We start from the raw sequence: 26907 nt of genomic DNA on the forward strand, positions 1-26907 counted from the left end.
TTGATTCTTCCAATCCATGAACATGGTCTATTTCTCCATCTATTAGTGTCCTCTTTGATTTCTTTCATCAGTGTTTTATAGTTTTCTATATATAGGTCTTTAGTTGCTTTAGGTAGATATATTCCTAAGTATTTTATTCCTTTCATTGCAATAGTGAATGGAATTGTTTCCTTAATTTCTTTTTCTACTTTCTCATTATTAGTGTATAGGAATGCAAGGGATTTCTGTGTGTTGATTTTATATCCTGCAACTTTACTATATTCATTGATGAGCTCTAGTAATTTTCTGGTGGAGTCTTTAGGGTTTTCTATGTAGAGGATCATGTCATCTGCAAACAGTGAAAGTTTTACTTCTTCTTTTCCAATTTGGATTCCTTTTATTTCTTTTTCTGCTCTGATTGCTGTGGCCAAAACTTCCAGAACTATGTTGAATAGTAGCGGTGAAAGTGGGCATCCTTGTCTTGTTCCTGACTTTAGGGGAAATGCTTTCAATTTTTCACCATTGAGGATAATGTTTGCTGTGGGTTTGTCATATATAGCTTTTATTATGTTGAGGTATGTTCCTTCTATTCCTGCTTTCTGGAGAGTTTTTATCATAAATGGATGTTGAATTTTGTCAAAGGCCTTCTCTGCATCTATTGAGATAATCATATGGTTTTTATTTTTCAATTTGTTAATGTGGTGAATTATGTTGATTGATTTGCTGATATTGAAGAATCCTTGCATCCCTGGGATAAAGCCCACTTGGTTATGGTGTATGATCTTTTTAATGTATTGTTGGATTCTGATTGCTAGAATTTTGTTGAGGATTTTTGCATCTGTTCTTTTTATTTAAATCAGTTAATTTAAATTTTCTGTTAGTTGAAGTTGAAAGAGTCCTAACTAATGATAGGAGTAGGGAACAAAGGAGGCTTACTTTATCTGTAAATACTTCATTTATTTTAATGGAAAAGGCAAAAAATTAAAAGAAGCAGGTAGTGTATAGTAATTTGCTTATTATTCTCCAATTTAAAATTTAAAATAGAAGAGTGCCACATGATTTATATATGCATCATCAACAAAGACATGGAAATAATTATTATCAGTTGAGGGGCATCTAGGAAGTATTTCTCAGCAAATCAGTTTAGAACCGATTTGTTAATAAATACATTACTGGCTTTTTACTCTCTCTGTAAGCTACTGTACTATTTAATGTGGGGCTTATGTTTGAAATCACTGTGTTTTTTATTTGTGAAGAGCATCTTAATAACTGGTATGGATCTTCATTATTCTGTGTGATAACTTCCCTTCTGTCTGTGCTAAAGTCTACCTTTTCAATTAGATAGGTCATCTCTAACATGATATCCACATTTGGTGAAAAACACATAACTGATCTTGCGTGATTCAAAAGCATATTTTCCTATCATGTAGTTAAGTAAAATTCAGAAAAGAAGTTATTCTTACCTCTTGTGTAAAAGTGAGCAGAACTCTGGCTCATACATTTATATTATTTTTTCATGGGATAGGAATCAAATTCAGTTCTCAAACTGTGACATATATGTGTATCTGGTTCTAAGATACAGTAGTTTGAAGAAAGGTTTGAAGAAAGCCTGTGGTTAAAATATGGACTTTGGTATAAGACCTGAGTTAACTCTCCTCCTTCTCACCCTAATCTTGGACAAATCACTTTCCAAGCTTCATTTTGGGGAAATGATACCGGTTTGGGGTTTGTCTGTATATAACAGAAGCCTCAAATTAACAATGACTTAAGCATGTAAAATTTTATTATTGCACATAAAAATCCAGGAATCAGTAATCCAGGGTTGGAATGAAGTTCCATAAATGCTTCAGAAAATCCAGGCTCCTTCAAGCTCTATGCTCTGCCATCCCCAGGATATGGCTCTCATCAAACAAAATGGTTGTTTGAGTGTCAGTCATTATTCAACCAGCAAGAAAAGGGCACTCTTCCCTTCTCTGAAGATCTAAAGACTTCTACATTGTCCAGCCTCCAAAAGAGACCAAGAAATATGTTTCTTCTGAGTGAACTACTAACCTTTAAGGGTTCTGCTTAAAAGAGAATGAGTATTGGGTAATGATCACCCATCTCTGCCATAGGGTTGTTTTAAAAATTAGATTATATGTGTAAAGCACAGCATAAAAGTATGACAGATAAAAGCTATTTTAGTTGTTAATAATGAACTTTAAACTTCTAACTGAACAGATGTGCATATTTTTTCTTCCCTAAATGACACTAAAAAAAAGGATTAAAATTTTAAAGGCATAAAGCTGTAATGACGAAAAGAATATGAGAGGCAACCTCAAGAGAAACGACATATCAACAAAAATTTGTGAAAACCAGAAAATGGATGGGCAAGTAGCAACTGACCTACTTAGCCGACTGGAAAAATTTAAGAGCATGCAAGGGGTAAAGCTAGGAAGCAACCCTGATTCTTGCTGCAAAAACCCCAAAAAGCTCAAGTCTGGATTAGGAGTCAGTGTGTCCTAGCCTGGATTAGAGGGAGGTTTGGGGGAGAATGGATCCATGTATATGAACAGCTGAGTCCCTTCACTGTTCACGTGAAACTATCACAACATTGTTAATTGGCTATATTCCAGTACAACATAAAAAGGTTTTTAAAAAAGAAAAAAATGTACCATGATAATGTCATTCTCATGCGATTACCTCTCCCTGCATCTGCGAAAAATATGAAGTTTATTCTTAAGAGATTGAATGAACTAGACTAACCCTGGGTTTAGGGACAGCCACCATAAATAAAGGCAGAGTTGCCAAACTAAGAAGAGAGATTAAGTGAATGTCTACATAGCTCAGTTTGTAAAGAACCCGCCTGCAATGCAGGAGACCCCAGTTATTCCTAGACTGGGAAGATTCACTAGAGAAGGGATAGGCTACCCACTCCAGTGTTCTTGGGCTTCCCTTGTGGCTCAGCTGGTAAAGAATCTGCCTGCAGTATGGGAGACCTGGGTTTGATCCTTGTGTTGGGAAGATCCCCTGGAGAAGGGAAAGGCTACCCACTCCTGTATTCTGGCCTGGAGAATTCCACGGACTGTACAGTCCATGGGGTCGCAAAGAGTTGGACATGACTGAGCAACTTTCACTTCACAAGAGTAAATACAATTCCTTACAGTTGTATGTGTTCCATTGAAACTGTTAAGCCTTAGCTGACCACCCCAGAGTAATAAAACTTGCCACTTGGCCAATCCTGCAGCAAATTTTCAGTCACTTTTTTAGTATCTCACTTTTAAAATGAATGGTCAACCAAGGATCATCAGATATTTGGAGAGAGCTCTTAACATGAAATACAGAAGCTAAAATATTCAAAGAAATGTGGAAGGAAGAAAGAACAGGGATCAACAAAAAACTGAAAAATATATAAGTACCAAACACTGTACAACTGGATTAATATAATGTTACATATCAATTATACCTCAATAAACTTGACTTCTTATAAAAGGAAAAAAAAATTTAAAGACTATTAATATGCTCTATGAAACAAGGAAATGCGCTTAATCCAAGAACAAAAACAAGATGGTATGGAAATGAACATTCATTAGAAGACAGACAGAGCTTCAGAAAGGAAAATGATGGAATAAAAAAATCAGGACAGAAAGTTGGAAGGTGAACTTGAGGAAATCTCAACAACAACCAAATAAAAAAAGATTAAAAATTCGATCCAACATTGATGTAGCAGTGAGTACAGGAAAGGAGGAGAAAACAGGAGGGTCGGAGATTATCCCAAGAAGTAATTCAAGAAAAATTCCAGTCATTGAAAGATTTGATTTCAGACTGTAGGAGCCCAGAGCGTACCCAGCAGCATGATACTAATAGTTTGAAATGGTAGAGGTATGGTAACGATTCTGAAGGCTTGCAGAGGGGAACAGATACATATGGTAGAATGGGAATAATAATATCTGACTGCTCAAAGGCAACACTGAAAGAAAGTGAGGGAACAGTGCCCTCAAAATACCGCGGGAAAATTATTTCAAAAGTTCAGCTTACATATGACATACCTCAGCAAGACTGTGGGCTTGATTCTGGGCTGCCACCATAAAGCTAATTTTTTGGTTTCCTAGTGCATATAAAAGTTCAGTTCAGTTCAGTCACTCAGTTGTGTCCGACTCTTTGCGACCCCATGAATCACAGCACGCCAGGCCTCCCTGTCCATCACCAGCTCCCGGAGATCACTCAGCGTCCATCGAGTCAGTGATGCCATCCAGCCATCTCATCCTCTGTCATCCCCTTCTCCTGCCCCCAATCCCTCCCAGCATCAGAGTCTTTTCGAATGAGTCAACTCTTCTCATGAGGTGGCCAAAGTACTGGAGTTTCAGCTTTAGCATCATTCCTTCCAAAGAAATCCCAGGGCTGATCTCCTTCAGAATGGACTGGCTGGTGATCTCCTTGCAGTCCAAGGGACTCTCAAGAGTCTTCTCCAACACCACAGTTCAAAAGCATCAATTCTTCAGCACTCAGCTTTCTTCACAGTCCAACTCTCACATCCATACATGACCACTGGAAAAACCGTAGCCTTGACTAGACGGACCTTGGTTAGCAAAGTAATGTCTCTGCTTTTGAATATGCTGTCTAGGTTGGTCATAACTTTCCTTCCAAGGAGTAAGTGTCTTTTAATTTCATGGCTGCAGTCACCATCTGCAGGGATTTTGGTTAGGTCTACACTATACTGTAGTCTATCATGTACAGTAGCATTATGTCTAAAAAGACAATGTACATACCTTAAAAATTGTTAACCATCATCTGAGCCTTCAGCAAGTGGTAATCTTTTTGCAATAGTAACATCAAAGATCACTGATCACAGATCACCATAATGAATAAAATAATGAAAACATTTGAAATACTGCAAAAATTACCAAAATGTGGCACAGAGACATGAACGTGAGCAAATGCTGTCCAAAAGAAGTGGTGCTGGTAGACTTAATGCAGGGTTGCCACAACCTTCAATTTGTAAAAAATGCAGTATCTGTGAAGCATGATATAGCAAAACATAATAAAAACAAGGTATGCCTGTATTTGTTAAAGTGTCAATCAGATAAGAGGGTAGGAAAGTCATTTCAGACATAGAGATCCTAAAAAACATCGACCTACACACCTTTCGTAGGGAATTCCTGAAAGATGTGCTCTACTAATACAAGGGAACAAACCAAGTGAAAGGTAAACATCATTCAAGGAAAAGAAGGGATCCAGAACAGCAGAGAAGCAAAGGGCTCTCAGAATGATGGTGAAGGGAAACTGTAGAAGGCCAGCTCTTCAACTGGCCTACAGAGCAGGCAGACAAAGAGTGAAGTGGATAAATTGTCTGATTTAATCAATTACATTTGAGGAAATTTTCATTGCTTTCAGGGAGTCAGGGTATGAATTAGTTAGAGGTACATCAATGAAGCTTCCCTTGTGGCTCAGACGGTCAAGAATCTGCTTGCAATGCAGGAGACCTGGTTTCTATTCCTGGGTTGGGGAGAGCTAGAGAAGGGAATGGCAACCTACTCCAGTATTCTTGCCTGAGAAATTCCATGGACAGAGGAGCCTGGTGGGCTACAGTCCATGGGATCGCAAAGAGTCAGACACAACTGAGTGACAAACACACACTACATCAATCAATGAAGAAACTAGATGGTTGTTGAACTCCAGGAAGAACCAAGTTGAAAAGACAGAAAATATAAGTATTATTCATTGTATGACTCAACTCAAAGTAATAGTTACATAGTTATAATATTGTAACATTGCATATTAATTTCACCCCAAAATGTGGTATGTTTTTGTTTTTTGGTCACACGTGGCTCGTAGGGTCTTAGTTTCCCAGCTAACGGACTGAACCTGGGCCCTGGCAGTGAAAGCACCAAGTCTTAACCGCCAGAACACCAGGGAATTTCAAAAAAATCTGGTGTTGACCCTGTTGAGAGAATGTTAAAAAATGTGGGTGTTTTGGTAAGAGATGGGGAAGCAATGTGTAAAAGAGAGAAATTCTCGTCTTCCTCAGTAGGTTGTCAATAGATTGTTTCTAAAGCCAGAGAATCATGAAACAGGAATATAGGATATTAATTATATTTATATATGTGTGTAAAGTTTTTATTTTTATTTTTTATTTTTTTCTTTCTTTTATTTTATTTATTATTTTTTTAATTTTAAAATCTTTAATTCTTACATGTGTTCCCAAACATGAACCCCCCTCCCACCTCCCTCCCCATAACATCTCTGTGGGTCATCCCCATGCACCAGCCCCAAGCATGCTGTATCCTGCGTCAGACTTAGACTGGTGATTCAATTCTTACATGATAGTATACATGATAGAATGCCATTCTCCCAAATCATCCCACCCTCTCCCTCTCCCTCTGAGTCCAAAAGTCCGTTATACACAGCTGTGTCTTTTTTCCTGTCTTGCCTACAGAGTAAAGTTTTTAAAAGCAGTTTAAGACATTGGGTTTAGGAGTTGAGGTAGAGGTAAGGTATTACCTAATAAACATATAAACTAATATGTTTGCCATCAGGTTTGTAGAGCAATTGACATTTTAAACCCTGTACATGTATTATTTTAATAAATCAATATAAAATTTTAAATATGCTTTATTTATACAAAACCTGTTTTATTTGTCAACCAATTTAATGCAATTCAACAAGCATTTATTCAGTGCCTGTTATGTAATATATTGTACAAGAGTGAGACATGTAAATACATGATTGTAAAGCAAAGCTGTACGTTGAGTACATGCTTCGAAATGAAGGATAAATACTGATATATCTTAAAGCACCATCCATTCTGACGGGACCTGGGGGAGGCCTCAGTGGATTGAGTGTTTGCAGTGGGCCTCAAAGGGTGAGAGGAATATGAATGGGAGATTAAATGCCACCGGTGGCCCGTGTTGGCAGATCCCACCATGACTGCAAATATAACTGTATAGAAAAGTCTGGTAGAGCCGAGGGAGGCTGTGTTGACTTCTCTGCCTTTCCTAGTCATTTCTGTTAGTCATTTTTTCCTGAGGATTTACTCCTCCATACCCTATCACCCAGACACGCTGAATTTTAGTATTGACTTTACCATGCTGGGTTAGGTGGTGGTTCTCTGAGAGAGCTGCCGGCATCCTGCCTCTTAAACTTTTGGTCTCATTTAGAGAGGGATAAGGAGAGAAAAAGGGAAATTTGGTTTCACTTAGCCAGGTGTAGATTCCTTAATAAAAAGATAGGATACTCTCTTCCCTAACCACACAAGCGGCTAGATAGGGCTGTTGCCGGCTAGACAGCCATTTTCGCAGTTTGAGCGTAATTCTTAGAAACCTCAAGAGTAATGTGGGACACATCTAATTATTTGCAAAAGAAATGTAATAATTTCATAACTGTAAAATAATTCATTCCTGTTATTTGTCAAAAGTGCTATTCAGAAGTAATGGGGCAAGTAAGTGCGGGGTGTGTGTGTGTGGGTGTGTGTATAACATCCTCCAAATTTCAGTTTCTGTGCTCTGGATTTGTTTTCTTTTATATTGTTGGGTCCATAAGAGGAAAGGCTGGCCTAGAACGAAATAGCAGAGCTAAACCATATGTTTTGTACCAAATTAGAAACAGGTGAAGGTTGTTAAAATCCAGCAAGAGCTTACAAAAGCTTTAGACTAGAGTTTGTATTAAAGGCAGGTGGTTATATGTACAATAAAAAGCAGTCACCAGCACACCAGCTTATTGATACATATGTGATTGATCTTTTTGGATAAAAACAAGGAGGAGTTAATAAATCACTGCACAAAGCTATAAAGATGTTTGGGCTTGAAAGCCTAGCCTGTAAGAGCAAATGTGGACCCTGAAGGAAATTTATGAAGCATAGATCCTTTTAGCTTTACTTAACAGCTAACATCTGACTGACCCAGGGGGACCATGGAAATTTATTGCTGGGCCATTCAAATATTTAAGCTGTTGTGTGATGTAGAACAGGTAAAGATTAGCCCAATAACAAATATGAGGCTATAAAATAAAATGAGATTTCGATGACTTGTAAGTACTTGTCAGAGGTCAGCTCCAAATGACTGGTCAGAAATGGGAAAACCTTGTTGATAATTAAAGCAGATTGATTATGACAACCTAGATGTTAGCATTGGTTGCTCCCAGATCAATGATCCTTCAAGTTTCCTCCTCCTGTGAAATCCATACTTAAACAGAATGACTTTAGGGGCCTCTAAATTGTCCTTTTGTGTGTTGAAATTGGGTAAGATGATGAGGTGATTTCTTTTGCAATTTTATAATTGCAAAAAAAAAAAAAGAGATACGTCTTTCTCAAACATACTGAGTATATGGAATTTGTAGAGAGCATATTCATTCTAGAAAACTGACTAGCTAACTTATGTATGTAATTTTGAGCTTTGACATCTAGAAAGCAGGCAAGAAGTTTTTAGGCTTTCTAATAAGTCATCTTAAATTAACCTTTAAACTTACATAGTTAACAGATTTATGCACACAGTTATTGAAAAATGAGTTTAGTGAAATCAGGTGGATATTTCAAAAATTCTTGGATTTGTTTTCAAGCCTTTTGTCTACTTTGCTTTATATAAGTCTCCAAAATAATAAATGTATGTAATATTGTTACTAGAATTTTAGAAGTTGTGTTTTGGACTGTAATAAGATCTATGGTTATTGGTGTCAACATATCTGCCTTTTTGACTTACTAAACCCAGAATGTTCTCATATGGAATAACTAGATTTCCTTGTTTTCTCGGTGCCAGCTTATCAAATCAGTTGATATGTTTGGTAATAATTTGCTTCATTAACATCTGATTTGTGAGTTGAAGAAATCCCACAAATTTTTATAAAAATCTTGAATAAGTGAAGTTTACAAAATAATACAAATTTACAAAATTGGATTTTTATTAGGCGGGGGTGTTGGTGGGGAGCGTGGTATAGAATTAAAGTCTAAGATTAGGAGTCAGGATGCCCCTGGCAGTCCAGGGGTGAAGACGCCATGCTTCCAGTGGAGCGGGTGCAGGTTCAGTCCTTGGTCAGGGAACTAAGATCCCACGTGTCACACAGTATGGCCAAAAATTTAAGAAAAGAAAAAAATTATAAGATTGGGTGTCAGATAGGTACCAGTCGTAATTCTGCCTCCACCATTTCATCCGTTCATTCACTCCTGCCTCCATTAAACAAGTAAAAGTGTTCCAGACATTATGGTCTAAGAGCTGGGATGCAGCATTAAGGTGACTTAGGCTCACAGTTTTCTTTCTAGTGGAAGATAAAGAGAAATAAACCCACAGTCACTATGCAAAGTTGAAGATGCTGTGTTGGTGAGTGTACAGGGTTCTACATGAGAGAGAAATAACTAATCCCAGCTTGGGACAGAGAAGTGAGGTCGAGGAGAGTAAGATCTGTGGTTGTAGTTGGGTGTTAGGAAAGACCATATGACCTTGAGCACCTCAGTAACAGTGCCTATAGGACAAAAGTGCTGGTGTTGTACGGATAATGTATGCTAAGTGCAGTACCTACTGCATAACAGATATTCAGTTAATAAAATCCAGCATCAGCATCGCTGTTGTTTTGGCAGTGCTCATTGGCTCTTTCACTCGTGCTGAGTTCGTTGCCTCCTGTTAATGCACAGCAAACCTCATTCTGTAACTTGAAATTTCCTCCCCACCAAGGAATTTTTCTTTTGAACAAAACTCAGGGCACTTTCTAAAAATAAGAGTTGGATGTCTAGATATATTAAAGTTAAGAAAGAAACAGTGAATGACAAAAATATTTCTGAATTTTAAAATCTTACCTTTTGGAAAATTTACTGGACTATATGTCACAGATATTTGTTGGTCGGTACTTAATGCTTGAATTTATTCCTTGATTTATTCATTTATTTGCAGATATTTGTTGAGTACCTTCTGTAGGTAAGACTCTGAACTTAACATCCATGTGCTCAAGGAGCTTACTTTTTAATAGAGGAAATAAGACAAATTTGTTATAAACAACTAAAATGTATGATTGAAAGTACTGGGGGAATAAGAATGCTTTGTGATTTTAGAAGAGAACAAATTGAATAACAAATATTCAGAAATGAATAAAATATAGTATCTTGTGCACTGAAAGACAGATACTGAGGAGGCAAAGCCTAGTAATAATAATTGAATGCCTGCTGAATCCTGGTAACCATGCCGGATCTTAGATTTTTTTGTTTAGTTTAATTATCATAGCAGTCCTGAAAGACTGGTATTTTAAACCCATTTTAGAGATTTAAAAACAGGTGGAGTAGTATGCACAAGTTCACACAAGTAAGTCATAAAGCTGGGGGCTGAGCCTATACCTTTCTGACTTTAAAGCCTTAACTTCGTACACCTAAATCCCCCTTCTACTTTTCTTCACCTCCCAGAAATAGGTGTTATAATTAAATAAATAATTTTGATGTAAAGTTGAGCACCTAAGTGGCTTACAGAGCATATACCATTAGTTGCACTGATACATTTAAACAAACCTATATTATATGCACACATTGTGAAGTCGTCTTTAGAAATTTAAAATTGAGAGTGGTTTTTCTTCCAAATTCATTTTCCATATGGAAACATCTTGGCATTTCCAAGTATGGTAGGTTTATGCACCTTGCATGCTTAATTGTAGGATTTAAAAAAAAAAAGCCTTTACAAATTTTGTGGGAAACAGGTGCTGTTAAACCTGGGCAAATGCAGGATGGCTGTTAATGCTGTGGAATGTGATTTTGATTTACTTGGCAGAATTTTTATTTTATAAAAATAGCTATTAAAATAGACATGCTTTCCATCTTTTAATTTTGCTCTGTTCATTGAAATTTGCTTATAGACTATTTTTCAACAGTTACTAAAAGGGTGTGGAAAAACTGGCAAGTTTCTACAAGGAAATTGATATTGAATTCTTTAACAATTTCCACAACCTTGCAACTTACCAAGTTTTAAAAAATGAGGATTATTTTTAACCTTCTTACTGAAATTATTTGGAATTCTATTTCCCTGAAATTCCCTTCTCTTTTTTAGTACAGCTCTGTCTAAAGAACTATATTTAATATTGGCAAAGGAATAATCTGATGTAAATCTTTTCATTACATGATTTCTCCTTTAAAAACTTGCGATGGCATTTTACTACCTATTATATCAAATTTTATTTAATTTTCACATTTATATGTGATTTCCTATTATATATTCTATTTTTCTTGTCTTTCCCCAAAGGAGGAGAGGGGAGGATCACTCTTCTTCCTACTCTTTTATGAGGACTTATTTGTTACCCTCTGTCCACTCCATTATCCCTCTTCTCACTTCCCTCTGAGATCTTTGCTGTATTTTCTGATATCACTCTTCAGTGATTACAATATATACAAGTTTTCAACCTCTTTACTATATAACTGTAGTATACAGCTGCTTGATGTAAGTTAAATCACTGTCTCTCCTGTGAAAGTGTCACCCTGGAGTCTTTTCAAGAGGAGACTGTTTCTTCTGCCTCCCATGTTTCTGAGTGTAGAGAAGGTAATGTCAAAACCACTTCTCAGTTGCATATACCTCATGTTTTGACATTTAGAGTGGATTTTTTTTTTTTTTAATGTGGACCATTTTTTAGATCTTTATTGAATTTGTTGCAATATTGCTTCTGTTTTGTTTTTGGTTTTTTGGCTGGAGGCACGTGGAATATAAGCTCCCTGACCAGGGACTGAACCTTCACTACTTGTGTTGGAAGGCGAAGTCTTAACCACTGGACCATCAGGGAAGTCCCAGAATAGATCATTTTCAATACCTTTTTCTCTATATGATAAAATTATTTTCAGAACAATCATGAAATGACACACATTATGGCCCAAAAAGAAAAGCAGAAAATTTTCTTTTATTGAAAAAAATGTACATATATATATGTACTTTTTCTTTTGAACACGATTTCTGTGTACCCATCTTTAGAGAGCAATTTTAAAGGTTTGTGTTTTACTGTACCTTGTTCAAGGCTGATTGTAAATGTTTTTGTATCTGGATAACCTTAGAGTCGGACACGACTGAGCGACTGAACTGAATGGAACATTATATAACTAACTACATCAGGAAAAAAAATAGTTCAGAACTAAGAAAAATTGCACAGTGCTATATCATTGTTTATTTTGAAGCTGCTGTTTAAGCATGGGAATATGCAATACCAGACAGTCTGGAGACACAGACTGTGTCCAGAGAAAGCTTGGAAGGAGTTCTTCAGATTAACTTTCATGTTGATATAAAGTTTAATTTAGTTAATTATGCTTATGTATAATAAAAACATCCTAATTTGAAAATTGCATTTATATTGAAATCAAACAGTCACTTCAGCAATTATTTAGAACTCAGACCAACAAAGGATTCCCCCCCCCCCCCCCGCCTTCCTAGAGAATTATTTTATGACTGGCATTAAATTTGTTGTTTTTAATCTATTATCATTTTAAAAGCCTATTGAGATTTATGCACCTTCTTATAGACTGCCTCCATCATCCTGCCCTTGTTAGGCCACTATCATTAACCTAGTAGCTTTGGGCTTATAGTTTGTCTCTTTTCAGTATCCTAAATATTCTTTCTCCATCATCCTTAACCCACTTACCTACAGGAAAAAAAAAATGGAACAGTTGGAAAGATTGGAGCACTGTAAATTCAGAGTCGTCTATTTCAGTTGGACTGACACATCCTAGATATCTGGTTCTCCTTCTATCTGACTGTCTTATCTCAAACCTCTTCTTGTGTTTACCCATCTGCAGTTTTCCCTTTCATTTTGGTAAAGCATCTCATTTCTGACTTTATAAAGAAAATAGAAGCTACCAAATGGGAATACCTCAACCTTCCATCAAAATACTTGTAAACCTTTTGTAATCGTCTCCATTGCCTTCAAAATGCCCTCTACTTTGTTGACCCTGACCCAGCCATCTAGTCTCCCAGCTGCTTCCTCTAAAGTGCATCTGTAAAATCAACAAAGTCTCCTGTGTCTTCAGGCTCTCTTCCAGGGAATTCAGCCTATCTCTTGCCCTAGCTGAATCTGATGTTCTGAAGAACCCATGGGTACCCACTGGTAGCTGTTAATTTTCTTATATGCTAGTAGGTATATTCAGATTCAGGAGATGAGATTGGGGTTTTCATGCTCCTCATTGCTTTTTCTAGATTCTAACCTCTTTACCCTGTTGGCAAAGCAAACATACAAAAACCTATTCCTTTGAGACATGCTCTTTTCCTCTACCAGTCTCTGTTATAACCCCATTACTCATCATGTGTTTTGGTAACAGAGAAACAAAGTACACAGATAACATAGGAAAGAGAAACAGTTTTTCTTTCTATTGAAAAGCTTGTTATGATGGATGACAGTAACACACAAATAGATGATTCATTCAATACCTTGGCCTTTCATTTGCTTGATCTTTGGCACCAGTGACCTCTTGTGTCCCATCATTTTTATTTACTGCCATGGTTAAACTCTGAATCAGGTCATCATTTCTGTTAGTCCATGTTCAGAATCTGATTCTAGCATCTTGCTCTCTGATGACTATCTTGGCTTGTTCAGCCTGTATGTTAGCCTCCTGTTCATTGTTCTTCTTGGTGGCCTTCAGACATGTCCTCTTTATCCAGTTACATTCAGTTCAGTTCACTCAGTCGCGTCTGCCTCTTTGCAACCCCCATGGACTGTAGCACCCCAGGCCTCCATGTCCATCGCCAACTCCCGGAGTTTACCCAAACTCATGTCCATTGAGTCAGTGATGCCATCCAACCATCTTGTCTTCTGTCGTCCCCTTTTCCACATGCCATCAGTCTTTCCCAGCATCAGGGTCTTTTCAAATGAGTCAGCTTGTCACATCAGGTAGCTAAATTATTGGAGTTTCATCTTCAACATCAGTCCTTCCAATGAATAATCAGGACTGATGTCCTTTCGGATGGACTGGTTGGATCTCCTTGCAGTCCAAGGGACTCTCAAGAGTCTTCTCCAACACCACAGTTCAAAAGCATCAATTCTTTGGCGCTCAGTTTTTTTTATAGTCCAACTCTCACATCCATACATGACCACTGGAAAAACCATAGCCTTGACTAGACGGACCCTTGTTGGCAAAGTAATGTCTCTGCTTTTGAATATGCTATCTAGGTTGGTCATAACTTTCCTTCCAAGGAGTAAGTGTCTTTTAATTTCATGGCTGCAGGCACCATCTGCAGTGATTTTGGAGCCCAAAAAGATAAAGTCTGTCACTGTTTCCACTGTTTCCCCATCATTTGCCATGAAGTGATGGGACCAGATGCCATGATCTTAGTTTTCTGAATGTTGAGCTTTAAGCCAACTTTTTCACTCTCCTCTTTCACTTTCATCACGAGGCTCCTTAGTTCTTCACTTTCTGCCGTAAGGGTAGTATCATCTACATATCTGAGGTTATTGATCTTTCTCCTGTCAATCTTGATTCCAGCATGTGCTTCATCCAGCCCAGCATTTCTCATAACCAGTTTACATTACATGGCCCATTATTTTAGTAACACCCTTGTCTTGACCCACTGTGACTTCTTATCATTCTTATAGCCTTGCTGTCCATTTTCTCTGTATCTGCTGGATGCAAGCAGATGTGTAGAGAGTTACACAATAGTTTCATTATAAACTCCTGATTAATGACCACTTCTGGGCTCTCATTAGTGCTCAGCAGTTCTGTTACATTTCTTTGTTCAACTTGTTCTTCCATTTGAGCAAACTTTCATCCAAAACAAAACATTGAGTTAGTTATTTATGATCTCTCCCTCTTTATCACCTTTCACATCCAAACCATAACCAAATTTGTATGATTTATCTCTTAAGCATCTTCCAAATTAGTCTCCTTTTTTCCATTTCTAACATTGCCACATTAGTCTAAGCACCCATGATCTCTCACCAAGGTCACTGCCACAGGAGAGTCTCTCACCTTCTCCAAACCATCTGCCACTTGCAGTAGCATATTTTTTTCAAAATGTTAATCTGTCGTTGTCAGTAAAGTTCAAGGAGAAAGAGTTGATTAAAGAAGGAACACATCAAATGAAAATGTGAGCAGGTTACACCTTTGTTTGAAATCCCTCCATGGTTTCTTATTTTTCTTAGGGGGGGGAAAAAAGTCAGACTGTGACCTGACATGGTCTTGAGACCTTTGCATAATCCACCTTCCTATCCAGCTTTAACTTCCTCTCTTGCCAGAACTGCCCTCAGACTAACTGCACCGGCCTTCTTTCAGTCCCATGTGGCAGCGCGCTTCCCCCTGCCGTGGCTTCTCCGTATGTGCTGCTTCCTCTAGTTGGAACGTTATTTCCCTTAGCTCCTACTCATCTATGAGGTCTCAGCTGAAACATCACTTTCTCTCAGCAGTCTTCTCTGACTCTCTCAGTCTTTGTCCGCTTCTTTCCCAGAATAGTGTTCCTTTCCTTCAGAGTGTTTAATTCATAAATCATGTATTTGATAGTGGGATTATGTGAGCAGTGTCTGTGTGCCCCACTGTGCTTGAAGCTCTGCTGTCACCACCACACCTGGCACACAGTGTGAGTGCAGTGGAGAACTGTTGAATGAATTAACCGTTTCTCTGGTGATCACTTTCTTTCATCCTTCCTATTACAGGGGAAGAGTTGACCCACCTGCTATCCTAGGCAAATCCTCCTCCTGGGCCCTCCCCACCTGTAGGATGCAGAGCCCGTCCCCTCTCACCTTCTCAGGACATCCTGCTATGCTTGACCATGTCCTTCTAAGTTACTGAGCTCTCCTCTCTTTCTGCCAAACTTCACATTGTCTCCATTTCCTCACCTCATCACCCCTGAGCATAGACCAGTCTTCCTTCATCTCCCACTGCTTCATTTAAACTTGTGTTTACCATATTACCAAAGCTACCTACCAGTGAATTCATGTAATTACATCCAGTAGACGTGTTTTCATGTCTATTTGGCTTGAACCGTCAGCAGCATTTGACTACTGATGGAGTTGGTGATGGACAGGGAGGCCTGGCGTGCTGCAGTTCATGGGGTCGCAAAGAGTTGGACACAACTGAGCGACTGAACTGAACTGATATCTTCCTTCTTAAATTAACACTTTTTCTCTGCTTTTCTGAAAAAATCCTTCTGAGCAGTCTTTCTTAGACCCCTTTTTATTTTTCATCTCTTGTTGATATTCTTAAGCCTCTGAAACAATCCTGTTCTCCATGATTTCTTTAGGCCATCTCATTCATACCTGTGACTTTAGTTTCCATTTAAGTTTTTCTGTAATTCTTTAATTGGTTTTTTTTTTTATGGAGGAGGGCATGGCAACCCACTCCAGTATTCTTGCCTGGAGAATACCATGGACAGAGAAGCCTGGTGGGCTACAGTCCATGTGGTTGCAAAGAGGTGGACACAACTGAAAGAAGAATTGATATTTTTACCCCAAATTTCTCTCTTCATTTTATGTATAATAACATTTTATGTAAAATTTATTATATATGTTGTACACATGAATAGTATGTATTACCTGCTTCTCTTCAGCCTTCCCTGTCTCATAGACACCACTGTCTGCCTAAGTCACTCTACTGAGAAACCAAAGTGTCATCTTTGACCCCTCTCTCTTCACCACTGTCACAACCATCAGTCACAAAGTTCTTGCATTCTGCCTACAAATTGTAGCTCAAGTCTCTTCATATATGTTCCTCTTGACTACTGGAACCCTAACCAAAACCATCACCACAGGACCCAGCAGTCCATCCTGGGCATATACCTAGAGAAAATCATAATTCCAAAAGACACATGTATCCCAGTGTTTATTGCAGCACTGTTTACAGTAGCCAGGACATGGAAGCAACCTGAATGCCCATCAGCAGAGGAATGGATAAAGAAGATGTGGTGCAGATATAAAATGGAGCATTACTCAACCATACAAAGAAAATAATGCCATTTGTAGCAACATGGATGCATCTAGAGATTGTCATACTGAGTGAAGTAAGTCAGACACAGAAAGGCAAATATCATATGATATTTCTTATATGTCGAATCTTAAAAAAAAAAAAGGGTACAAATGAACTTACTTCTCTGAGAGAAACTCATCTTTTCAGAACCTTCAGAGCTTCCCCTCTCATTCAGAGTAAAAACCAAAGTCCTTACTCTGTCCTGTGAGATCTGGTTTGATCTGGACCCATCACCTTGCTCACTTTGTCTCCTCTTCCTTTTCCCTCACATTCTCTAGCCATTTTCCATCTTGTGTGCCTCTGGCCCAACTTACGGTTCTTCTGTATTATCACCAACTTGCAGTGAGTTATGCATAAAACTTTAGTGATAAAACTCAGCAGGAAAACATTTTCCTTTTATTAGTCATGACCAAATATAATAGTCTCTTTTACTCTGCCAGGTGGAAGGAAAGAGAGAGACAAGCATTTCCAGCAAAGGTAGAAAGAAAGGAGCTTGGTGTGTTCCTGAGACTATGAGGAACACACTTGAACAGGATAAGGTTGCAGATAAATCCTGCAACAAGTCAGATCACTGAGGCCTTGAAACTGAGGCAGAGAAATTGACATTTACAACAATAACGAATTAGGAAGCAGGGCTACTCACTGACATGATAAAAAGTTACTTAAGGAAAATAATAATACCTTATCCAGTGAGTAGAGGACAGGAATGGTGCTAAACATCCTGTAGTGCACACAAACACAAAGAACTTTCCAGAGTGGTGATGAGAACAGAGAGAGGAGACTGTTTCACCAAAAAAAAGAGAACTTGTGGACCTGTTGAACTGCATACATAAAATGCAAAAAGGAACAAAAATCAAATGCCTGAGTAACTGAAGAAAGTTGTGGGGGATACTGACCTAGATGGGAGAAAGTAAGTTGAGTTTGAAGAAAACTGTTGGCCTTGGAACATATTGAGGACATGTTGTCACATTTTCTATACATACAATGAGCAGAAGTGACCTTAACATGCACAATAAAGGTTTGGAATTAACCATAGCCATATCTTCATCCTCCACAGAGCCATCAGAGAGCCAGACATGGCTGTGGGACTCCAAAGTTGAAGCTGAGACACTGTAACCAATGTGGAATACGTTTTAGAAATGTCTGGCTTGGGGAGGAGAGGAAAAGGCTTAATATAATTGTATCTTTTAGAAAAAAAGATTCAAAATAATTTATTTCATAATTTTTTTCCAAATTGAGTGCAGCATATTCTTAATATACATATACACATAAAGTAATTTGAATATGTATCATATATAAAATTTATGTGTATATATAAATTTTAAAATTTTTCCTACTTTCAGCACATACATAGGAATCTGTTTTTCTCACATTTCATTTGCTGACACTTCAGTAGGTCTTCTTTGCAGCCTTAGCTGATGCCTATCATGATGACCCTATGGCAGTATACTCTCGAAATATATTCTCAGTTCTGGAAGGAAATGTGAAGTTATATTCAATATATTTAGTTTGGCATATTCAGAACTACAGGATCTTGGAGATGAATGAGATATTATATCTCATCAAGTGCAATGGGCCATCCAGTGTTTGATTCCCCCTGTGTTAATTTCTAGGGCTGCTGTAACAAATTATCACAGACTTGGTGACTTAAAGTAGCAGATATTTATTCTCTCATAGTTCTGGAGGCCAGAAGTCTGAAATCAGGGCACAGAAAGCTCTAGGGGAGACTCTTTCCTTGCCTTCTCCAGCTTCTGGCTCCAGGCATTCCTGGGCCTGTAACTGTGTAACTCAGATCTCTGCCTCCATCTTCGCATGACCGTCTCCTCTTCTCTATGTCCCTCCTCTGTACGTCCCTTAGAAGGATAGTTACTGGATATAGGGCCCAACTGGATAATCAAAGATACTCTAATCTCAAGACTTCTACCGTTTTTCCAAATAATGTTGCATTTACAGGTTGTGGGTTTCCAAATATGGACATGTTTGGCGGCCACCATTCAGCCACCCTAGGCCTCTGAATGCATAGTTAGTATATTTTGTAGCTGTGTTTGTTTTTATTTTTATTACACAGGAGAGAGGAAGCAAAGGAACAGGGCCCAAAATCATCCCCCACAACAGCCTCTGAGGCAAAGGTTTGCCTGGATTCACTTTGAAAAGGCAGTTTTGGGGTTTGTGTTCAAGAAATTCTCCAGCCTGTCAGTCTCAATGCAAACAGCTTAAAATAAAAACCTCCCAGCTGTTCACCATGCAGGCATATACCACAAAATACAAAACAAACCTGTTTGGAAAATGTCTGACCTTAAAACAAGAGTGGGGCCTTAAAGATGCATTAAACACAGAATCTTCCAGAAATCAAGTTTGGCTATAACTTCACAAAACCAGAAGCACAGAAAAACATTTCTGTGCTTAATAAAAGTTGCTCAGTCATGTCTGACTCTTTGAGACCCCAAGGATTATACAGTCCATGTAATTCTTCAGGACAGAATACTGAGGTGGGGAGCCCTTCCCTTCTCCAGGGGATCTTCCCAACCCAGGGACTGAACTCAGGTCTCCTGCATTGCAGGCGGACCTGAGCCACAAGGGAAGCCCAACTGTAGAACTCTTAGCTAACAAAAGAGGAGGAAGGTCACAGATGACAGGCGGGGGGGTCCTCTCACAACACCTGCCTCTTTTTGTTCTGAAGAGACTCATAACCTGGAGAGGGGAAGAGCAGCCCGGGGGTGGGAGCAGAAGTTCAGTGATGGCGGCCCGGTCTCTGGGGAACAGAGAGTTGGCTCACTGTTTGCCTGCCGCTCTGCTTTTCCGGCTGATCTCTGCCAGTGCCTGGGATCCCGCCTTGCCAGGGCCCTTCTGCTGCTGAAGCTACTGCTGCCACGGCCCTTGGCACCACCTCCCCCTTGACCATGTTGAAGATCTCGTCAGGGAGGTGCTGGTACTTGATGGTGCTACTGTGAATACAGCATTCAGGCACCCACCATAATTTATCCCTGTTTCTGGACGTGCACATCACCTCACTGCAAGCTGATGTTCATCCAGTTGTGGCAGCTCACCAGGTGCCCACTGTACATCTCCCCATTTTGGAGGTCCACCAACACTGGGTGATTCTGAGCCTCTTCCAGCAGCAACAAGGGGAGCGTGGAGTCAGCAGGGACCAGGCTCCCTGGCCATTTCCGCCAGAGCCGCTGCAGCTCATCATATGATAATTATTTGTTGCTCAGCCTCTAATTGCTGCCTCTACTCGAGATAGTTTAGGTTTTAACTAATTCTGTGGTGACATCGATTTTCCTGTAACTTTTTAACCATTAACTTCGGATTTTCCTGCTTGAGGCCATGAGAACAAACCAGCCCCTATTCTCTCTGCAAGTCCTTCATTTGTTGTCCATGACACTTCTGTCCTCCAGGCTAAACACCTCTGGTTCCTTCAACCATTTCTCTCAAAACTCCTATGTCTCCTGTTCTTCCAATCATCCTGGGTATTCTTCTCCAAAGAACCCAGAGAAAGAACACTGAATATATAACTGAAGACCCAATGCTGAGGTCATGTCTCTTCCACTAAGTAGGTGACTGAGGCAGGACAGTTTTTTTAAAATAACAAAATCACTGGACCACCCTGCTTCATTGCATGCTTTATACAGTCAAATGAGATTATTACAAATGAGATTATTACAAAACCTGTAAGAAACATAACCCTTTAGAAAGGTTCCCAGTTATTTATCTGTATACTTGTAAAAAGAAATTTTAACTCCCAGAACCGAACATAAATCTGTCATTATAGTCTGAGCCAGTACAAAGTGGTTGACACTAGCACGTGCCCTGGTTATCTGCTCTGTTTCTGTTAATACAGCCTGGAATCAAACTAGCTTTATAGTACTCATGTCATAATTCTTTATTCACACTGAAATTACTAGGTACTAAAGAGTGCTAGCCATCTTCACAGATAATCTACTTATTGCTTTCTGATTCATTGATTTTTACCATGTAAAATCAGTGAATTTTTTATATAACTTGGCAATATAATTTAAATTGAAAAAGAATTTAATATTGTGCATTTTAATTGCATTTTTTGTAAAGGTATAATAATAGAAAATATATAGTTGTTCCTCTAGTTATTTCATGTAATATTCCCTTAAATGAGTTCTATTTGTGCTAAGACCATTTTTCTTTTTGTACTTAAATGACCACATTCCTGTCTAAACCTGCAGTTTGCTAGTGAGATTCTCTATGCATATTGAATTAAAATGCCTTTGATTTGTATCTTCTGTCCTGATGGTAATAGGTTTTACCCTTTTAGATGGATTTCATTTTCCTAGATTGCTTGTTAGTAGGTCTATAAATCCATGTACTATGTGATAGTTCAACATGACATGACCTTTTAAGAATTTGAAAGCAATATAAGATGTGAACTCTGTCTTAATATTTGATCTGTCTTAAAATTTCCCTATTTGAATCTTTGGCTCTACTCACTCTTTAGATTTGTTTTAATGGTACATGCACAACTTGGGGCTCTTTCTTTCTATGAAGAAATCCCAAGGAAGTAATAAAGTCAGTGTTGTAACATCCATTTTTCAGGATTTAGAGGCTTGGTTTTCAGTGTATGCTTAATTCAATTTATTTTCCAACATTTGAAACAGTTTTGCATTTATAACTTGAAAGTGGAGATACATTGTGGGTTTGGAGAGCTGTGCAGATGGTCTACAGGTAGTGATTTATAGAATAACAGCTATACAGTATGGAGCTTGAGGAGTCTAGTAGATTTCTTCAAAATACCCCTATGCTGGTATATTCTTTCAATTAGGTAGTTTCTTTACAAACTATTCCATACAAATTTGAATGATTCCCAAACACCCTGTAAAAGCCTGGTGTGTTACACTTTACTTATCCTGACTTTGCTTTGCTATAATTTTGAATGCATCTCAATTCAGGGCCAAACCATATGTCCTACTTTATTTTTTTATAGCTTCAATTAAATACAAAGCTACATCTTCTTGATGGGTGTATGAAGCATTTGGTGTTCCACTGTAGAACATAAAGACACTTCATGACCTGGCTTGCTCCCCAGTGCCTATAATTTTATAGTGCAGCAAATTTACCATTTGGACACTATGATATCAGCAACTTGAGAATTTAATATAAGGCTTTAAATTCTGTTTCCTTTCTTTTATTTTCCCTAGAAAACAATATATCCTTCAAGCATTATGGAATGTATCTTTTTCTCAGACAGTTAAACCACAATTGAAATTAAAACTTATCTAGTAATTTATTTATTTCTCTAAGATTAAAATAATCATATATTGGAAAACTAAGGACAGTAAAGTTTCTTCTTGACCACATTTAAGTTGTGATTGATCTGGCTATAGAGAAATCTATCACAGAGGTTAAAATGTATGATTTGTCTGGAGAATCAGGAAAAAATATGATAGAACATAGATACATGCTAACCTTTTCTTCTTCATTTATAGGAGTAGAAAAAGGAAAATAGTGAATTAAACTTATTCCCTAAAATAACTCATCACCTATATAACGATCTATAGATCTCATGCGTTTGTTGCTTCAGTGAGTCAGGTTAAAATGGAAAGCTTTAGAAGAACACTATGGTATGAGTACATTGCCTTGAAGAAGTAACATCCAAATAGCACTCCATACAAATGTAAATGAATTCTTGATGAATTTTTGCTCACTGGTTCTGTTGATTTGACTAACCATATCAGAAGAAACAGAAAGCTTATATATTGCTTTCAAGTGTGATTTTTTTTTCTTAATTTAATAGAAGTTGAGATGTCAGATCCAAAGTGTTAAAGGAAAAAAATTATAGGATCTTAATCTTAGGGTGGTAAGTTTATACTATATAAATATGAGACATAGGGGCCTCAGCTCCTTGAGATTGGTGGATCACTATCTTATTTATTAGTCCCTTGTTGCAAGACTTACTCAGTTCTTCCTTTGAAACAAAACTGCCATCATCCTGATCTGCCTAATGTTATGAAGATATTAAGATAATAGGTTGCAGTGACTGTATAAGTAGCTTAGTCCAAATTTTCAGATATTTATGCTATATCCAAGAAGCTTCCACCTTTGTCAACTACCTGGAGCTGTTTTACTCCAGTTCTGGAAAACTTCTGACCCTGCTTTACCTTTTTTAGGTTTCCATTATACCCAAAAGGAGGAGAGAAGTTGCAGTTTGATTACGGTGTCTATCTTCTGAACAAAAATATAGCACAGGTAAGTAGCCCGTCTGTGCTTATCTCCTACTTGGCACATGGCAGCCTGCTTTCTTGGATTGCTAACCCTCTTTATGCATAAGTTCTACAGTGTACTCTTTTATTTAACTTGTTACAATGATGAAACAGAGTTCTTTTTTGGCCACAGTATTTTTCTGTGCCATTATAAATACTACAGAGAAACAGTGGGTGCAAATAGGATTCCTCCTGCTAAACTCAGAAACCCTTTACTGAGTTGTTACTTGCTGCTGCTGCTAAGTCACTTCAGTCATGTCCGACTCTGTGCGACCCCATAGACAGCAGCCCACCAGGCTCCCCCGTCCCTGGGATTCTCCAGGCTAGTAGGTTGTAATTGAATGTGTGGGCTTTATAGCCTCTTGCTTCTGCAGCTTGGCTGGTAATAGCTTTCTTCTCTTAGACCACTTCTAGGAACTCATTTTGCATAGGGAGTTGTTTATGGAGTAAAAGTTTAGTGACTTTGGCAAGTCCCTGACAGTCTCCTCACCTGTTATCCAAGGCCCCAAAGAAAAGCCCAAGCACATGGTCCTTCCAGCCTATCTTGGGTTTTTGTGGCTCTCCCAATGTCATACCTGTTCATATCTCACTTAATATCTTTCCATATGCCATAGAAAGGCTATCAGATGCTTGGGTTTGCATTTTCCTGAAACAAATATACCACATTTCCTTAGCACACATGGCTCTACTTCAAGAGGTAACATGCCATAAATTTTCTAATTGTAGAGTAAGATCAGCTTCAGTGCCTTGTTTTTATTCAGACATCCTTCCAGTTGGACTGTCACATGAAAGAGATCCCACTGTTTGGCTGTTATTTAAAGACATTATCAGCTGTATCCTCAGACCTTTCTTTTATATAGAAGCAATAAGGTTTATGATGTTTTTGTTTTTATGAACTGAGTTGCTTTTTATCTGTATGATTCTAAAGACTCACTGAACAACTCCCGTATTCATTTCTGATGGATCTAGAATTATTCTTCCATATGTTGTCACCCTTGCCTTTCTTCCTGTCATCTAACTTCAGTTTAATGTTGTTTGTTTTTTTTAATTTGGTGTTTATTAGACTCTTAACTTTTCCAATACTGAATCAGATTTCTAGTTTTCAGTCATCGATTAATCATTTGCTTAGAACCTCACACTCACATTGCTTTTACTGTTACTGCCATCCAACTCGTGTTCTTCATTCCAGGCGCGAGCAGCCTTGCTCGCAGCCTCTAGCCCATGACTCATCTTTCCATGTGCCGTTCTTCCCACAGCTGATGCTTTCCCTCCCTCCAGTTTTGGCAGAAGAATATCTCAGTCTAAGAAACAGGACCTTAATTTCAAGTCTGTGTAGCTCACATTACTAATGACAGCTGTCATACCATAGAGAAGGTAGTGCTTAGATGAAAACTGTCAAGCAGTGGCCAGACTAAGGATGCGTTAAGGGAGAAGAGATCTAAGGAAATTAGAGAGCACCTCCAGTGAAGTCAGCCAAGGTGAAAAGAGCATGTGGACCCTGGGGTCCAGAGTCTGGGAGTTAGGATGTCAGGAAGGTTGTCCTCATTTAGTAGAATTAAGTTCTGATCCGAGTTCAGAGGTTCTTCTCTCTTTGCCCTATTTTCTGTTTCTTGCTTTAAACACATAAGGCCTAAGTCAGTTTTAGAAGTTTCCAGGTGAAACCTACTCCTAATTAAGGCTAGGACTGAAATGCCTGGATTTCCTCATAAATCCCAGCTTCAAACACACACACATGTGCACGCACACATGCATGCATGTACACACATGCACACTTAATTCTTCTCAGGTCCAACAGGAATGGCAAAGTAAGGTATCAAGGGTGTGCTAAGAATAGCCTCCTTTGAGAAGAAGACCAAGAGGGAGGCTGACTAGGTGCAATGGAAAGCTGGGGACAGCCAGCCCTCTTCATCAGACTCCGCTCCAGCACTGTTTGGGCCTCACTTTAGAGCACTTCTAATTTTATCCTTAACTGAAGTAAAGCCACAAGTATGCTGAGCTAGTTTTATTTCTCTGTTTAAAAAATGGATTATTTCTACTAATTTTGTATCTTCTGCAAAATTATACTCTGAAATTCAGAGAGTAATACATTTGTGTGTGTGTTTAATGGGTTAATCACTCTTGATTCCATAGGGAGCAAGTATCTTGCTCTCCGGTGTTTTTTTATCACTGTTATGGCAGTTTTAAAAGGAGACGACAATAAACTTCTTACAAACAGACTTTCTTAGGTTTCATAGTTCATTCATGAGGCCTCTTCTGAGCGTTTAGAAAGAAACTTTCAACAAATTTGTGACCTTCAACTTTTTTCACGTTAACGCCATTTTGTCTTTAGCCTTACTACCAACACTTTCTTACATTTCAGCTTATAAGAATTCACAGAACCATAATTATTATGGCTCATAACCAGGTATTATATTAATAAGATACTTCCAACTTGTGAAGGTTAATTATATATGTATACACACACACACATATATATACATACACCAATACATGTTGTCAAAGGGGAGTTTGTCTTCTCAGTCAGTCTCACTTATACCCCATCTCTAGAAATGTGAACAAATCATACTATTAAAATGACCCCACCTCAGTAATTTATAAGCCACGTTAGTGGAGGTGGATGAAAGCACTGGCATGTGTTAAAGTGCCAGAGAAAAAGGAGTGAAGTCATTTAATACTGCATCCATAACTTGGTTGAGGGTTTGAATAGTCAATAGGACCTTTCATCACAACCAGAAGTAGTAGTAAAATCACTTTTTTTGGTAGAGGAAATGACAGAATTTAGTAATATTTGTTACTTCAGTATTTGGGATCAGTCCAGCCCAAGTTTTGAAAGCCCAGGCTTAGAAAGACAGGCCTTCAAGTAGAAGTCCTCAAGTGTTGTTTGAAGAGCTGAGAGGGTTGGTAAGGCCTGCCTGCCCTCTTCCTGTCACTGCTGTCTAAAGGGGTGTGTGCGTGCAGGGTTGGTATTAAAAGTGAATAAAGCAAAGTGCCTTGTTTTTAACACCATTTACTAATTTTTTTCAAGTGCCAGCCCCTTTGGTTGGAAATAGTCTTCCCTCTTGGGCAGCCTGTAACACTATAGAAATGGACCTGGCAAAATTGAGGTACAGTGTAATTAACATGGTTTAAGAAACCAGCTCCTGCCATAATTGTCAGTAAGTTTATAAGGACATTATATTAGTATTTGTGTAGAGCACAGTAGTTTGCTTTTAGTTCCCAGAATAGTAAATCAAAAATTATAATATTTTTTGGAGAGCTTTACAGTCTATAATATACATACATATATTAATTATCCAAGTGACCCTTGTCATCACCCTGCACAGTGAAAAGGGCAGCACTTGACCCAGCATTTCCACTTTGGGGTATTTGTCCAAAGTAAATGAAAACACTAACTTGAAAAGATATCTACACCCCCTCATGTTTATTGCAGCATTATTTAAAATAGCTCCTCTGCCCATGGGATTCTCCAGGCAAGAATACTGGAATGGGTTGCCATGCCCTTCTCCAGGGTATCTTCCCAACCCAGGGATCAAACCTGGGTCTCCTGCATTGTGGGCAGATTCTTTACCATCTGAGCCACGAGGGGAGCCCATTTAAAATAAGACATGGAAATTACTTGTGTCCATCAGTGAATGACCAGATAAAATGTGGTATGTGTACACACATTCACACACACACACACACACACACACACACACACTCACTATTATATTCAGCTATGAAAGAAAGGAAATCCTTCCATTTGCAACAACATGGATTGACCTTGAGGGTATTATGCTAAATGAAGTAAATAGCATATGATCCCACTTGTACGTGAAATCTGAATTAACA

The 26907-nt window shown here is 38.4% G+C and overlaps 1 protein-coding gene across 2 annotated transcripts in view; it reads left to right on the plus strand.

Moving 5' to 3' along the window:
* UVRAG (UV radiation resistance associated) overlaps positions 1 to 26907 on the plus strand; it is a 324313-nt gene that overhangs the window by 221142 nt on the left and 76264 nt on the right. For both annotated transcript variants that reach the window (XM_068988472.1, XM_068988473.1), the window contains exon 13: positions 22984 to 23062. In XM_068988472.1, coding sequence (XP_068844573.1) covers positions 22984 to 23062 — 79 coding nt within the window. The remainder of the gene's footprint in view (positions 1 to 22983; positions 23063 to 26907) is intronic.

Source organism: Capricornis sumatraensis, chromosome 16 (genome assembly GCF_032405125.1).
Source record: "Capricornis sumatraensis isolate serow.1 chromosome 16, serow.2, whole genome shotgun sequence".
In the NCBI taxonomy this organism is placed as follows: Eukaryota; Metazoa; Chordata; class Mammalia; order Artiodactyla; family Bovidae; genus Capricornis; species Capricornis sumatraensis.